This window comes from Equus quagga, chromosome 3 (genome assembly GCF_021613505.1).
Source record: "Equus quagga isolate Etosha38 chromosome 3, UCLA_HA_Equagga_1.0, whole genome shotgun sequence".
Taxonomy (NCBI): Eukaryota; Metazoa; Chordata; class Mammalia; order Perissodactyla; family Equidae; genus Equus; species Equus quagga.
In genome coordinates this window covers 29,051,712-29,066,401 of record NC_060269.1, presented here as the reverse complement: position 1 = coordinate 29,066,401, position 14,690 = coordinate 29,051,712, and the positions used below count along the sequence as shown (strand labels likewise).

The 14,690-nt window shown below is 44.5% G+C and overlaps 1 protein-coding gene across 1 annotated transcript in view; it reads left to right on the top strand.

Annotated features, from left to right (window-relative positions):
* Window positions 1–949: 949 nt before the first annotated feature.
* Window positions 950–14,690, top strand: part of SETD7 (SET domain containing 7, histone lysine methyltransferase) — a 44,832-nt gene continuing 31,091 nt past the window's right edge. The window contains exons 1-3 of the mRNA XM_046655704.1: window positions 950–1,128; window positions 1,822–1,954; window positions 9,820–9,949. Of these exons, the coding sequence (XP_046511660.1) occupies window positions 1,099–1,128; window positions 1,822–1,954; window positions 9,820–9,949 (293 nt within the window). The 5' untranslated portion in view covers window positions 950–1,098. The remainder of the gene's footprint in view (window positions 1,129–1,821; window positions 1,955–9,819; window positions 9,950–14,690) is intronic.

The following is a 14,690-nucleotide window of genomic DNA, read 5'->3' as shown; positions in this document are numbered from 1 at the left end:
TCACCTTCCACTGTGGGAACACCTTGTCCGTGTAGCTTTGGAGGACTGCAGCTGGAGGATTTTAAGGAGGTTAAACTTAAGCCAGAAGGCTTCAGAGGGGTGTAGACTAAGCTGGGCGGGGGGGGGGGGCCTCAGAGTGGTCTCGCCTAAGCTGGAGGGACCTTATCCCAGTATAGCCTAAGCCTCTTATCTCCGAGAGGAGGAATTCAGGCTGGCAGGTGAGCAGCAGGAGAACGCAAGTCTTCTAACTCCTGGTCCAGGGCCCTTCTCTGTCTTTCCAAAACAGTCACAAGGGGTTGAAATTCCCGGCAGGATATGGCACAAATGTCTGTAACATTGTTCTCTTTTTCACAGAGGAAAACTGAATTTAAGAAGAAACTCATAATACTCGATAAAAAAATACCTGGCATTTGAGCGCAGAGCCAAAAGCAGGGCGTGGTCTCTGGGGGGCTAGAAGTACTTTGAAATCCCCAAAGTCCCATTTCAGTTCAGTTCAGAAAACAAAATGGAACAACTTTCTTTTTCTCCCTCCCGTCCCCTCCCCCGTGCAGTAGCTGTTCTTGGCAGATGCCCAGAGCAGCACCGGGTAATTCCACGGTACATTGTGTACAGTTGCATCCATTTAACCGGCTATTTACAGTCGCCCTTTACCGCCACCTGTAAGAGGCAACGCCATAATGACACTAAGTGGCTAGGCTGGGAACGGGCGCCTCGTGATTTTCTCCACTTGAAGAGCCCGATTCCGTGGAGTGGTTGGCACTTGGAGAAACAGGGAGACAGCTGGGGACATCACACGTACAGGGCGGGAGGCGCGAGGAGGCGCGCCAGACGGAGGGTCCTTCCTCGTTAGCTCCACTCGGTGGCTCCTTTTCCATTACCACCACCGCGAGGAGGAACCTGCCGGGCCTTCCGCGCGGCTTGTTTCCTGCCTGAGAAAGAGCCCGCTGCCATTTGGATTTGCTGAATTTCTGAATCACCCGAGACGCCCGGCGGTCCCGAGGAGGGTGGGACGCGGCGCGCTGGGGTGGGAGCCGCACGCCGGCGGAATCGGGGCTGGAGGACACCCCCTTGAGTCTGGGATACCTGCTCGCGGATGTGATGCGGCGACGCGGGGACACCTGCGCTCCGGTGCGTGCCGCACTCGTGCAGCTCCGGGTGGCAAACGGGGTGAAGTGGAGGCGAGGGCAAGAGGAAGTTGAGGCGCCGGGGCGTCGGAGACGCTTCCTTACATTCCCTTTGCTCTTTGGAGGCTGTCCCGAGGGGGGCCGTCGGGCACTGCACGGCGGGCTTCCAAGTCGCCCCTGGCACAGTTGGAGGTCGGGAGTCCTAGGACCCCGGAGGACGGGTACCCCTTTGTCCCAAGTGCCCGCGGGAAGCCCGCGGCGCCCAGAACCGCGTGGCGCGCTCGGAGCGCACCGAGCGGCGAAGAAGCAAAAGATAAAGCCTGATGGGCCGGGGGCTGGTTGGCTGGCGCGCAGAGTCAGCGCGGGCCGGGAGTGCCTTTCGTTTTAAGGAGCCTTACTTCTGGGAAGGGACAGGGAACTGTCAATCAGCGAGGGAGGGAGCGCACCGGCGCTGGGTGATGTCAGCGGATCAGCTGCTCGATAACAAAGAGGGGGTATTACAGGAGAAAGTTGCAGCGGCGGCGGCGGCCACGGCGGCACCCCGGAGCCTCGGCGGCGAGGGGCAAGTGGGCGAAAGGAGGGGGGACGCTGCTGCCGCAGCAGCTGAAGGCCAAGGAATTGAAAGGGCTGTAGGGGGAGGCAGTGCGAGCCAGCCCCGACTGCTCCTCCTCTTCCTCCTCCTCCTCCAAACTCGCAGGGTTCAGCCCCAGCGCTCGCTCAGCCGCCGGGAGCACCCAGAGGGACGGGAGGCAGCGGCGCGGCCCCGAGCTGGGCAGGGACCCCAGCCGCCATGGATAGCGACGACGAAATGGTGGAGGAGGCGGTGGAAGGTACAAGCATTTCTCTGGGGCTGGGGAGGAGGCGCCGAGGGCTCGGAAGGCGGAAGGAGTGGCGGGCTGCGACCCGCGCGGCGCCGGGCCCCGCGGCCGCCACTGTCCCCTACGCGGGCGGCCCGTTGCCCGGCTCCGGCAGGGGCCAGTCCGCCGCGGCCACGCCGCCGGGAGCGCGCACTGCGCGGCGAGGCGCAGGCCGGGAACGGGGCTTCTCCGGGCTGGGGGGCCCCGGGAGGGCACGGCTGCTCCATCCCGCCTGGCCACCGCCTCCATCTGCTCTCGGAGTTGCGAAACCTGCCCCGCACTCTGGCCTTCCCCCTTTTGGGGATGGAAGGAGGGGGCTGCGCAGGAGGACATCCTCCTGAGACCCGCGGTCTCCGCGGAGCAACCCCCCCACCCGCTTTTGGCAACCCCGAGCCCCTGTCCGGCAGCCAGCCCTTTCCTTCGCTCACCGCTGCGACCTGCGGTGACCGCGGCCGCGTCCGGCTCGGTCCCCCGGCGCAGAGCACGGGGCCGAACCTGGCACGTGGCAGCAGCGGCCCGGGTGGCCGCTCCTCCGAAAAGATGAAATCATTGCAAGGCAATGGACGACGCTCCCGACCCGGGGCTTGAACGCGCGCCAACCGAGAGACGGGTGGCCCTCTCCTCTGCTGCCCCCGAGCGAACTCAGTCACACCGCCCCCTCCCCCTTCCTGCTTCCGAGCCGCCACGCGGTGCAGGCGCGCCGCAAGCCCGGGCCGAAATTGCTGGGTGACACTTAACTTTCTGAATTCCATGCAGTTGGCTGCGGGTGATATCACCGCCTTGGTGTCGTGTTTCTCCGCCCCTTCTCTTCTAGCGCCCCTCCCCCGACTTTTCTCGCCACTTTGTTTTGCTGAGTTTCTCCACCTCTTTTTTTTTTTGCTAGTTCTAAAAAGCGAGGTGGAGACGTTATACAATCTCGTTGTTTGTATCATGGGATGTTATGATTTTGTAACAGTGAATCCTGGAAGATACTCTTTAGCGTGTTTATTTATTTGATTCTACCTCAGACAGTACGTCGTGATGTTTTGCAATGTTGTGTGGTATTGTTCCAGAATATTTTAAACTAAGCATCTAAGTAAATAATATTTAGCTTTTGGTTGAATCTGGTTTCTGTTTAATTTGTAGAAACAAATTCTCATGAATGGTAAAGAAAAACAAAGTGGCAACACTGTGCAAATGCATAAAGATACATAGTTATTGCTACTGTGGGAGAAGAAATCAATTTTTATATTTTCATAAAACATAATTGACTCCTTTTGTGGTACTCCTGGGGTCTTAGGATGAGATTAAGTGGAGGAATATTTCTGAATTCTCCAAAAGGTATCCTAATGTAAAGGTATATCTAATGTAACTATTAAAACATTTCTTTATCCAGCTTCAAAAAGTGTTTATTGTTCTTCTAATTTCACAGTGTTGTGAACTCATGGTACTATTTATTTATATTTAATAAGTATTTACTATTTACTTACTATTTAACAAGTAAAGCCAATGTTGGGGTTTACTGAGACCCAAGACCATTATTTGAGTTGATCCATTGGAAGCCTTCTTAGTATTTAAGTTATTGACTTCTTGTGTCTTCATGTTATGAAAGATAAGTGAAAAATGCTCTTCTCAAACTGTCAGGGCTTGCTTTCATTCTTCAAAGTTTACTTTTGCTTGTGAAAGTGTAATGCAAACCCTTGATCCTGGTCAGCGCTCTCCAGGTTAAACCATCTTCCCCTTTGAAGCTATCTAGAAACACAAGGCCGAGTTGTCCTTGGTCCCCAGGCTCGTTGCAGAATGTGAACAAGCAACTTTAGAAAAATATCAATGTTGTTTTTGAGCTTGTTCAATGGATAGAAACAGAGACACCTTTTATGTAAACAAGGAAGGTTCTGTTGTATAGGGTGACCATATGCATTATTGCCCCAAATCAGAACATGCCAGAGAGTGAGAGGAGTCCCTATTAATACTTATGCTGGGACAACTGGCTTAAGCCTGAATGTTTGGGGCAGTCCGGGACACATGGTCACTCAGTTGTACCTAACAGTCAACAGTTATAGTAACACAGAATCTTTAAGTCCTCAGAGGCAGCTAAGGCTCAGACTTGCACAGTGTCTGGAGTATGCATGAGTGCTCGTAATAAACTGCACCAGTGGGCTTTTCTCCCGCCTTTCTTGGCCTTTTTAGTGCCATCTGTAATAGTCTTTAGTTAACATCCAACACATGCATGGGGACTGGTTTAAAACTAGCCTGAATATCTTGGTGTTTCAGTATCCACTAACCTACCTCTCTCCATAAACAAAGCCTCTGTTCTCAGTGGTTTCGTTGTCTTAGCTATTATTATCATTGCTGTAATTGTTTAGTTCTTATTTTGTACCGACTCTGTGCTAAATGTTTCACACATTTATTAGCCATTCAGTCTTATGAGGTGAGTACTAATATTATCCTGATTTTACGGAGGAGGGAACTGAGGCATAGAGAAGTTAAGAACTAATTTAAGGATACTCAGTGGGGTGGGAGATAGGCTTGGACCTCCAGAACTCCACTCCACCAAACCCAACTGTCTTCCTACATTTTTCTTATTTTTTATTTTTAATGAGTCAGTCAAATATATGAAATACTTGGTACCGGAATTTGAAAGCAACAGTTAAATATTATGTCAGTATCACTCTTTTTCAGTGGCAATTCTTTAGAGAGTTGGTTCTGATAGAGTTCAGTGACTTTCAGAAAAATGTATCTGGGGAAAGAATTTCACTCACAGCCTCTGCCACAGACATTCTTTTTCTTCCTCCTTAGAAATTTACTCTGGGGAAGAAATTGGTCTCTTTAGGACCTGGGTTTGAATGTCTTTTGTCACATCTTGTACGTTTTGGTTCTCTGTCAGGGTGGAACTGTAGCTTGAGTGAAGTTGGAAACTCAGAGTAGATGAATCCCCGAGGGGAGCTGGTGGTGGAGGGAGCGCTGTGTACGTGTGTTGGCTGCGCTCCTTTGGGAAGGCAGCAAGCCCTGGGCCTCAGAGCGCCTGGAAATTCCACCTGAGCTCCTGCTGCAGATTTTTAAAAGCTCTTTGAGGCTCATTGGTTCAGTGGGGAGTGGAGTTGAACTTTCGGAACAGAAATATTTATTACTATATCTATTTCTTTGTCTACCCATAGGTACAAAGATGAATACAATGTGGTTCCTCATATAATTTCAAATAAATATAGCCTATCTAAACAGATGAATTATGGTGGTTGAGAGGAAGTAAAAATTACTTCCAGCTTGGGGCAGGAGACAGGGAAAGATTTCCCAGAAGAGGTGGTTTGGAGCTGAGTTGGGAGGGGAGCTTCGTAAGTAATGAGGTAGAGATATGGAATTATGCCGGCACATTCAGAGACGAATCACTCGGTTCTCCTGTAACAGAGGGCCAGAAGGAAAAAAGGGGAGCGTCAGACAGGGAAAGGAGTGTGTGTCACAGGCCAAGAGTGTGGACTTCGTGCTGGGAGCCACGGGAGGCCATGGGGCTCTTTAGAGCTGGGAATGGCAGCATTCGAGCTCTGCTCTGGGAAGATGAAGGTGGAAGTGAGCAGGTGAGGCCATCACCTAGGAGGCTCTTTGCAATAGTTCAAATGTGTGGTTATGAGAACAGAAAAACCTGGAAAAGCCTGGGAACATACAGGAGACACTCAGGAAGAATACTCAAAAGGGGAAATATCAGAATCCCCAGAACTAAGGAGCCAGGATAAAAACAAGAATTTCAGTGTTTCACTGCCTCAACCCTCTCAGAATATCAAGGATATTTTTAATAGTCCCCCTGACATCTTATCCTGCCCCTCTCTAATAAGACCGCTCATGCTCTGTGCTTAGGAAAAACGCATGCTAAGTGTCCTGGTAGCACCCTCGCTGTGTGGGCCACACGTGAAAATTATGACCCTCACAAGTAATAATTGAGCTCTTGCAAAGAATTACTCTCAAAAGTCAAACTATGTTTTTAACAACCAGTGTAAACGCATCATCATGAAGACATGTTCTTTGCACTAAACAAAATAAGCTTCCCTTTTATTATTATTTTTTTAAGCAGTTCTGTTCTGCAAAAGCAAGAATGCATGTAAGGATCTCTTGTTCTGAGGGAAACACACACAGACACACACACACACACCCCCCACTCACCCCACTCACCCCATTCTCAGATCTCCTGTGAGTAAGCCTGAGGCAGTAAGCAGCCGGGTGTCTGATCCAGAGGGAATTTCCTTTGCCAAGATGGGCCATCACTGCCCAGAATACAGGCCTGGCTCTCATCAGGTTAAGGAAAAAGCTCAGAGGTAACTCGAGGGGAAAAATATAACTTTCTATCTATTCAGTAGGTAATGATTTTTAGAACAAAGTGAAAAAGTAGACTTGTGAGACCATTACATTTTTTTCCTTTCTCTGACTTCTATAAATACTTGAAATCATGCTGCAGACAGATAAACGGCACATGAGCTGGGACAGCGTTATCAACACAGAGCAGTCATTCAAGTGACTTGTCCTTTGGGCCTGGTGTCCAACCTCTGTTTAGTGGGAACTGGCCTGGAAGGCTGTTGGCTGACTTGGCACATTTTGCAGATTGGCCCCAGTCAGAGCAAGGAGGACTAGTGTTTCTCTTTGAGTTAGGTAACACTTGGAAAGCATAGGAATTTGCAACCAGGATATGATGTTGAAAGTCCTGGTGGTTCTATGAGAATTATTTTAACTACGAAGTTTCTTCCACTTCTCTCCCTGGGACCTGGGCACACCTACCTCCTTAGGGGCACCTTCTTCCACCATCAGCAGGGAACAATGGGAGTCCTGCCAGTTCACCCTTATCTAGAGAGAAATGGAACTGGAAGATTTGAGGAAGGAGCTTTCACCATTTGTTAGCACATTCAGAGTGGTTAATGTGTTTCTTGGAGAAGTCGCAAAGTATTGGCTTCCTCTTCTGTAAGATTGCAACTTGGGAGATTGTTGTGATGTTTAATTTAGACAACAGGAGAGCACAGAACCCAGCGCCAGATGCATAGTAGGTGTGCAAACTTTTTTCTTTTCTGTATATCAGTATCAACCTCCATCGAATTGACTGTTACTGACAAGACAAATATTACATAATCTTATTGTCCAAACGGCATTTGATCAAGAGTTGTCCCAGAAGCTCTTCCAGCACTAATGTTGAAAAGAGATGTGAGAGCATGGCAACTCAATCTCTTCTCTTCCCTATAGTTCTTTCTTTGGGAAGTCTCTTTGTTATTGTTATTGTTTTGGTTGTGGCTACTATTTTAGATATAAAGTTCTACTGCTGGGACAGCCTCTCCAGGCTATTAAATATTCAGGGTGGAAATCTTGAATGATCACACCCTTAATATCTAGCTCCAGTTAATTGAGCCTGTTAATTGATCCCATCCTGTTAATTGATCACATAGTCCTCCTTTTGGAAGAAAAGAAAACAAACAAGCCAACAAGGGGGTCCTGCTGTGGTCTGAGAGAAGGAGATTTTAGTGTTTTCTCACCACAAGCAACCTAACACCTTTGAAATGGCTGGGAAATGTCATATGTCAAAGCAGCTCCTGCACACACGATGTCACCAGAGAAACAGCCATCATTCAGCAGCTCCTCTGTTCCTCTGTCTCCCTACAGACTAAGAAAGTGATGGGACCGCTCTTCACCGGCCTGTTGAGAGAGGCATTGAAACAAGAATCCTTCATGGGGTGGGGTTCATATTTTTGCTTTCATCTCAGTTGGGATCAGCACTGTCCCTCAAGTGCTTTTAGTGTGTTAGAGGACACTTCCCACTTTCTCTAATATCTAAATTCCATTGCTGAGGGTGTACTTGCAGTGTTTTATTCAGAAAAAGGAGAGGACTATTGTGACTTAGGGAAGGTGGAAATGAATTGGCATTGGGTTTTTTTCCCTTAGTGTTCATGTTAGTCATAATATTTCTCTTGATCTAAAATAGAATAACAAGTTTTATCAAACACTAACTTTTTAAAGTCTGAAATATGTGAACTCATTCCTGAGGGAAAGTATTTTCAACACATTAGTAAATACTTCAATATAAGGCTAAAAGGATTATTCTGATATTTATACCTAAATCAAAAGTAGAATGCTAAGTTCATAGGAATGTTAATAGCTAAATGTAATTTGATCCCAACGATATTTCCTAAAAGCTTTTAGCTATACACTGAGTGGTTTTTTTTTTTTTATGAAGAGAAAAAAAGTAGGTTTAACTTATTTCATTGAGAGAAATGTCATCAGTAGATATTTGGAAAATAATTGTCCAAATTATTTCATTTGACTCAAGTGTCATTGAATTGTGTCAGTTACAGTTGATTTTTGAGGGAAAAGAAAGCAATTATGGCCTAGTTCTCTCCTAACCATTAATTTCCTGGCCCTTGCTAGAAAAAATTTGTATTAAGAGGAAAGGAATTTTACTGATTGTGATTTATTTAAGTAGCCACAATTTATTGTAATATTTTCTAGGTAACTCATTCTACACAGAGTCAGATGTAGCAATGAAACAGTGTTTTTGTTCATTGTTGTTTTATGTTCATGTAATCAATAATACAAATAGAGAGCTTTTTTGTTCTTTATAGGAGTGCTTACTTGCCATCTCTTCCAGGGAATGGTATTTTATCACTTTAAAAGAAATCATTTTAGGAGACTAAAGCATTCATTGTGGTGATATGGTCTGTGTTTTCTTTTATGTCTGTGAGCCATCTGGAAGCCACATTGAAGTGTTTAATGTCCCTGCATTGCACACAGTGTTTAATGCTTTTATACCTTTTCATCCATGACCCAGGTCGTTAACCCAGGAAAAAGCCAGTACATTATCTACTGCCTTCCTTTTCACCCACCTGTGCAGAATCAGCTCACCAGATTGATCAGGGAGACACCAGTGAGGTGATTTCTGGGTTTTGTGAAATATGCAGACAGTAATAAAAAGCCTAAACATTGACTGTAAACATAAATATTAGAAGATACCAGTATGTGACCCAGGAAGAGCCAGCAATTTAAAGATCACAGAATAATACCTGCTGCTGGTGTTCAAAGTCGCTGCTTAAATGGCCATGTGGATACTTCCAGCTACATTTAAAACACCAGCCCTCTGAACACGGTGGTAGAGGGTATATGACAAGGTTATCACTAAACATTCAAAGCTGAAAGATTTTGTAAAATAAAGTTCAAGGCTAAGCTCAAGTTCAAGCTTAGAAGGACTCTGAGTCCATATATTAGTACGATGAGGCATATGAATATTAGGGCAATTTTAGAGACCTGCCTACGTCCCTTATTGTTTGAGTGTAACAGATAGCAGTGGGGTTTTCAGAAGTTACCTTGCTGGCAGTCCTCCACATCACACTACAGAGTGATATTGTATCATATTATCTTGTATACTTAGTTCTAGAATTAGGTAAGTTATTGCAAAACAATGTATCTGGCAATAGACTATAAAACGGTGCTATCTCCACCAGATTTCTGTTAAGCATGAGAGTTTGGGGGCCTTAATTCCAAATATGAGAGGTACCATTTGGGAAAGTACTTGGTAAATTGAAATATGCACTGCAGATGTTATTACTGATAATAACTCTCAGTGCCCAGTTAAATGCAAGCTTATTTTTGGTTCATATTCTGAAATGTCTCTAAGGGCCTCTGTTGTGGACCTGTCCATTCACAAAGTGTGAGTAACAGTGAGGTTGATACTGCTGATGCAGGCAAGGCGAGGTGAGAAACCTTTGCATTCACTCTCCGCTCTGGCAGGGAAGGGTGCGTTGGCTGCTCAGGGGAATTACTGGCAGCATCTGAGCGCTGACGCATCAGTGGGGGAGCGTTGAAGATGTTAAAATTTGCCTTGGGTTCCCTTTCTCCAGGGCACCTGGATGATGATGGATTACCTCACGGGTTCTGCACAGTCACCTACTCCTCCACGGACAGATTCGAGGGGAACTTTGTTCACGGAGAAAAGAACGGACGGGGGAAGTTCTTCTTCTTTGATGGCAGGTAGCACTCACAGTTTTGTTTTGTTTTATTTGGGGGTTGGGGGGAGATTACCAAATTACTTTATTTGAAGAAATGATACAAATGAAAGAATATAAGTGGATGTTTTAGTACAACTTATAGAAAAGGTCAAAGTAACCCCAAAGTGCATGCACTGCTTTGGGGACAAGGGAAGTCACCCCTGTGGTTATGGGGAAGCCAGCCGAAGGCTTAGCTCCATCATGATTGCCTCTTAAGGTGGGCTTGTCAAAGAGCACTCTGCCATGCCAGATTTGGGGCCCCTCGTCTTGTACAATTTGGTTAGGTGGTCGCCCAGCCCTTTGATGGAGTTCACCTGCTCATTCAGGTAATGCATCTCATTGCATTGCAATGTGAATCACACAAGGGGAATTTTTTTTTATCAGGGGCCAGTTTGTGCAGTTCCAGGAGTAACTGATTAACGCTTTTTTCCCACTGTAACGCACACTCCATTGCATCTAGCCCGTTCGCCCAGTCGTCACGGTCTGGCTTCTTGATATCCTGAAGGAAGATTCGGCCACCTCGTTGGTTCTGCAGCTTCATAATTTTCTCAGCATGTTGTTCTTTCCTCATGAGATTGGTTAAGAAAATATTTAGCAAAGTTGTTCAAAGTCACATTATCACAGTCCAAGCGCTAAGACATGGACTGGTAGACGGAAGAGGTGTACAGCTCCAGACTCACGGCGTTCTAAATGCTTGTCTTTGGGATAACTGGTCTGTGTGTGAGATACCTTAATGCTGATGTCAAAACTAGTGTTTTTTATCTTCTATCTCTAGTTAAAATATTTTTCACAGCAGGGTTCTTTTTACTTTGCTTTCACCTCCTGTGTGAGGAGGCTATACAGCAGAAGCTCCTTACTCTCTTGAGATAGCTGGAAATGACTATAGGACCTTTCTCTTTCAAGAAGAGATGGGGTTGCATGGGCCCGGCTTTTCCACAATGACTTTACACCATGTCCACTTCAGGAATGAGAGTGGCCATGTGAATTTTTCAACCATCTACAGGAATTCAGAGCCGTGGAAGGGTCAGCTCTTTTCAGACCACTTCACTGGGTAATACAGAAGTGGATTTAGCTAAAGCAGGTTATAGGATTCTATGGAATGTAGCACCACTTACGAAGCTCGCGACATTGGTAGCAAGCTGAAGCTTCCTAAACCTTGGAATTCCTTTGGGAAGGAAAATGTCTAAGCTGGCAGTTGAAGGGTGATCACAGGGATTGGCTTGTGACACAGAATCCCTTTTCTGTAGGTGGAGTGAGTTGTTTTTAAAGATATTAACTGTTCCCCAGGCCCTCAATGATCTGACATAATGAGGGGCGAGGAAAGCAATAAAAACACATCACAGAACTTTTGTAAAGTTTCCTTTTAGTTATGGATTCCAACCTTCTCTTTCCCATTGCCCCCAGCCCCATACCCCACCTTTTTCAGCAGAGATTTGCTTGCAAAATGTACATTTTAAGTGGCCAGATATTTTACTTCCTTTCTTTTGCTCTGCTGGGAATACCCGGTGAATGCCTGAGTCCCGTGGTGGCCTCTTTCAAGATTTGGTGTCAGTGCTTTCTTCTCTCCTGAACCTTTTAACCTGTCCAGAGGGACACTTCCTGCCTCATTCCCAATGCAGTTCACTCAGAGCTCTTTTCTGGAAGGTGTTACTTTTTACCTTATGCTGCAATTATTCTTTTATTCATTCAACAAATATATATTATGTAAATGTCTTGTTTCCCCTACAGGACAGAGGTTTCCTTGAGGGCACACTCTATGCCTATTTCATCTTCTATGCTTCATAGCACTTTCTCTTAATTTGGTACTAAAAAAAGAAAAAGGAAAAAAAACTCTTGCTGAATGAATATGGGAGCTGAAAGAGAGAGTAGAATTCACCCAGAATACCCGCGCACCCACACCCCCCACACACTCATGCTTTAAATCTGGTAGTTTGATGATCACACCCAGTAAGTGATTGACTATGGGAAAACAGTCCAACAGGTTTGATTGAACTTAGTGTTGGTTACTTGCTTGCTTCACAGACCTGATACCCAGAGCTTCTGAACCAGTGTGCCAAGAATGAGCTGCATGTTAACTCTGAGACACTGACACCCTCAGCCCTAGGGTGCTGAGTGGGGCCTGACACTTGCTGAGCACCTCCCTCCTTCTGTCAAACTGGTCAATCCTGGCTCCAAGCAGCTTCATCCAGTTACCCCAGTGTGTCATACAAATGCAGTAATTTGCACGTGTTCATGACATGAGAAAGCCGAAGCTCTAGGTCAGGCTGAAGCACTAAGCCAGTAGCTATCTATGGGATAGAAATAAATTGATAGACTTTTTAAAAAATCTTTTCGAGGCTCCAATTCACTAGGATTTATACCTACCTTTCAAACACCTATAGAGATTTGGGTCAAATAGTAGACCCAAAAAATGATGGTATTAGTGAGGACCTTGAGAGGTTACCTTTGTTCAACTTCTTCAGATGACCTTGAGGGTAGAAGGTCAGTATCACAGCTTTTATGACATGTGATGAAGCCATGTGGCGACAAGTTCTTGTCACCATCTATCTTAACCCTAATACTGATCATGTTATGAGACATCTGCTAAAAGAATTTGCTGTAAAAATTAGTGAGATAGTCTTAGGACTGAAAAAAAGGCCACGGAATCTCTTAGCTCTTTCTAAGGGGGATGCAAGATTTGGTCATGAAGAAGTCAGTTGTTTCCACATGAAGAATACACCTTAATTTGCATTTAAATTAGTTTAAATTACATTTAAATTAATTTGCATTTAAATTAAGAATGCCTTAATTTGCATTTACCTATTAATTTTTCTCTCTATTACCACTCCCAATTTTTAGGGTCTCATGTGTTAGGTAAAATAAAGTGGGAACTCTGTGCCTTTACTGACAGTCAGGAGGCTTCAGTCTGGAAAAATTTCCCCAAAAAAGGGTGAAATCAAGGTTTTGAAATAACAGGTGAGGAAACAAAAAGTTTCTGTTCGAGTTTAAGAAAGTTGTTCAAACCTGTAGTGCTGGCTTGTGCTCCCATCAGAGGGTTTGTTTGCAATTGTGGGAACCTGTGTTTGGAAAATCATAAAGTGTATTGACAGAAAATTTGGCCTGATACCTTCTAATCTTATGTAAAACCTGAACCCAAGTGTGTGTGTGTTTTTTTAAAACTACTTTATTGAGGTATGATTCACACACAAACAGCTGAAGTATTTAGTGTATACAATCTGGTGAGTTTGGAATTAAGGATATGTCCATCACCATAATCTATGCCATTAACTGGGTGTGTGATTTATGGTAAGGTTTCAAACAAATATGAATTTATATCAAGAAAATTCTAGGGGCTGGCCCCGTGGCATAGTGGTTAAGTTCAGCACATTCGCCTTTGGTGGCCCAGGTTTGCAGGTTTGGATCCCAAGCATGGACCTACACCACTTGTCAGCCATGCTGTGGTGGTGACCCACATGCAAAGTGGAGGAAGATTGGCATGGATTTTATTAGCTCAGGGCTAATATTCCTCAACAACAACAAAAAGAAGATAATACAAATGGCCAATAAGCATGAGAAAAGATGCTCGACATCACTGATCATTAGGGAAACTCAAATCAAAACTACAATGAGATACCACCTCACACTCATTAGGAAGGCTACTGTAAAAAAAGAAAAATCTAGAATCAATTTTTCCCTTATCACAGAACATGATAAACCTGAATACAAATTTTAAATGTTCAGATCACCAGGAAAAATGGCCCTGTTAAATTTTTTAACCAAGTTCCTGGATAAAAGCAGAATATTTTATTTTATTTTTAAATTTCGTATGTGGCAAATGCTTGGTAGAATAAAAAACTTCAAGAAATACAGAAACGTGAAAAGTGAATGTGCTCTATTTTTTTTTACTGTTACCCCCATGTCATGGAGGTAACCACTGTTGACAGAGAATTTAAGCATCTTAATTAAGTATATTCAAGGTAAAATAAGGAAATTGCTATCTATTTCTAAATCTCTGGATTCAGTTTCAACAGCCAATATGTACATTGTTCACCTTTTTACTAGTGTCTCAACTTCAGAATATTTGCTAGTTTTTAGACAAATATTAACAGTTAGTCTTTCCTTCTTTATACGACAAAATGTAGAATAGAAGAGCTAAGCTACTACAACCAGCTTGTTAAGTCGGAAAGCTAAAGTCAGACCACTCACTCTTTACCAGATAGTTTTATCTCACAAATGAAGAATGAATGCAAAAATTGACCTTATTTTGAAAATTGTTGTTTCAAGCAGCTATTGTTTTCCATTTTCCTCCCTTTTTTAAAGGAAAGAAGAAAATTGTCTTAAGATTAGAGAATTGGGACTTCTTAACACCTGCTCTAGTCCTGAGATAAAGGCATTTGTGTATTAAGGAAAAAGGCGTCTTGATGCTTTGTTGGTGTGGCTCTGCAGTCGATCGGCATCAGTGGATTCACTGGAATACTGTGGGGTATTATGAAAACTTTTAGTATGCAAAAATACTTTGATACACACGACTCTAATTTTTATACTAATCCCCAATTATGGATATTTATTTTAATGTATCTTTTCCTTAATTGTTCTCATTTCAACCAAGATTTATGGATGTAAAGACAATTTAGCAGGACTTCTTGAAATCCTAGAATAGTAGCAAGAAAGAGGTGTTTCAATGCAGATTTTCTTTGGGCTCTGTAATATTAAGGAATCACGTGGTTTTTAGCCTGATTATGAGA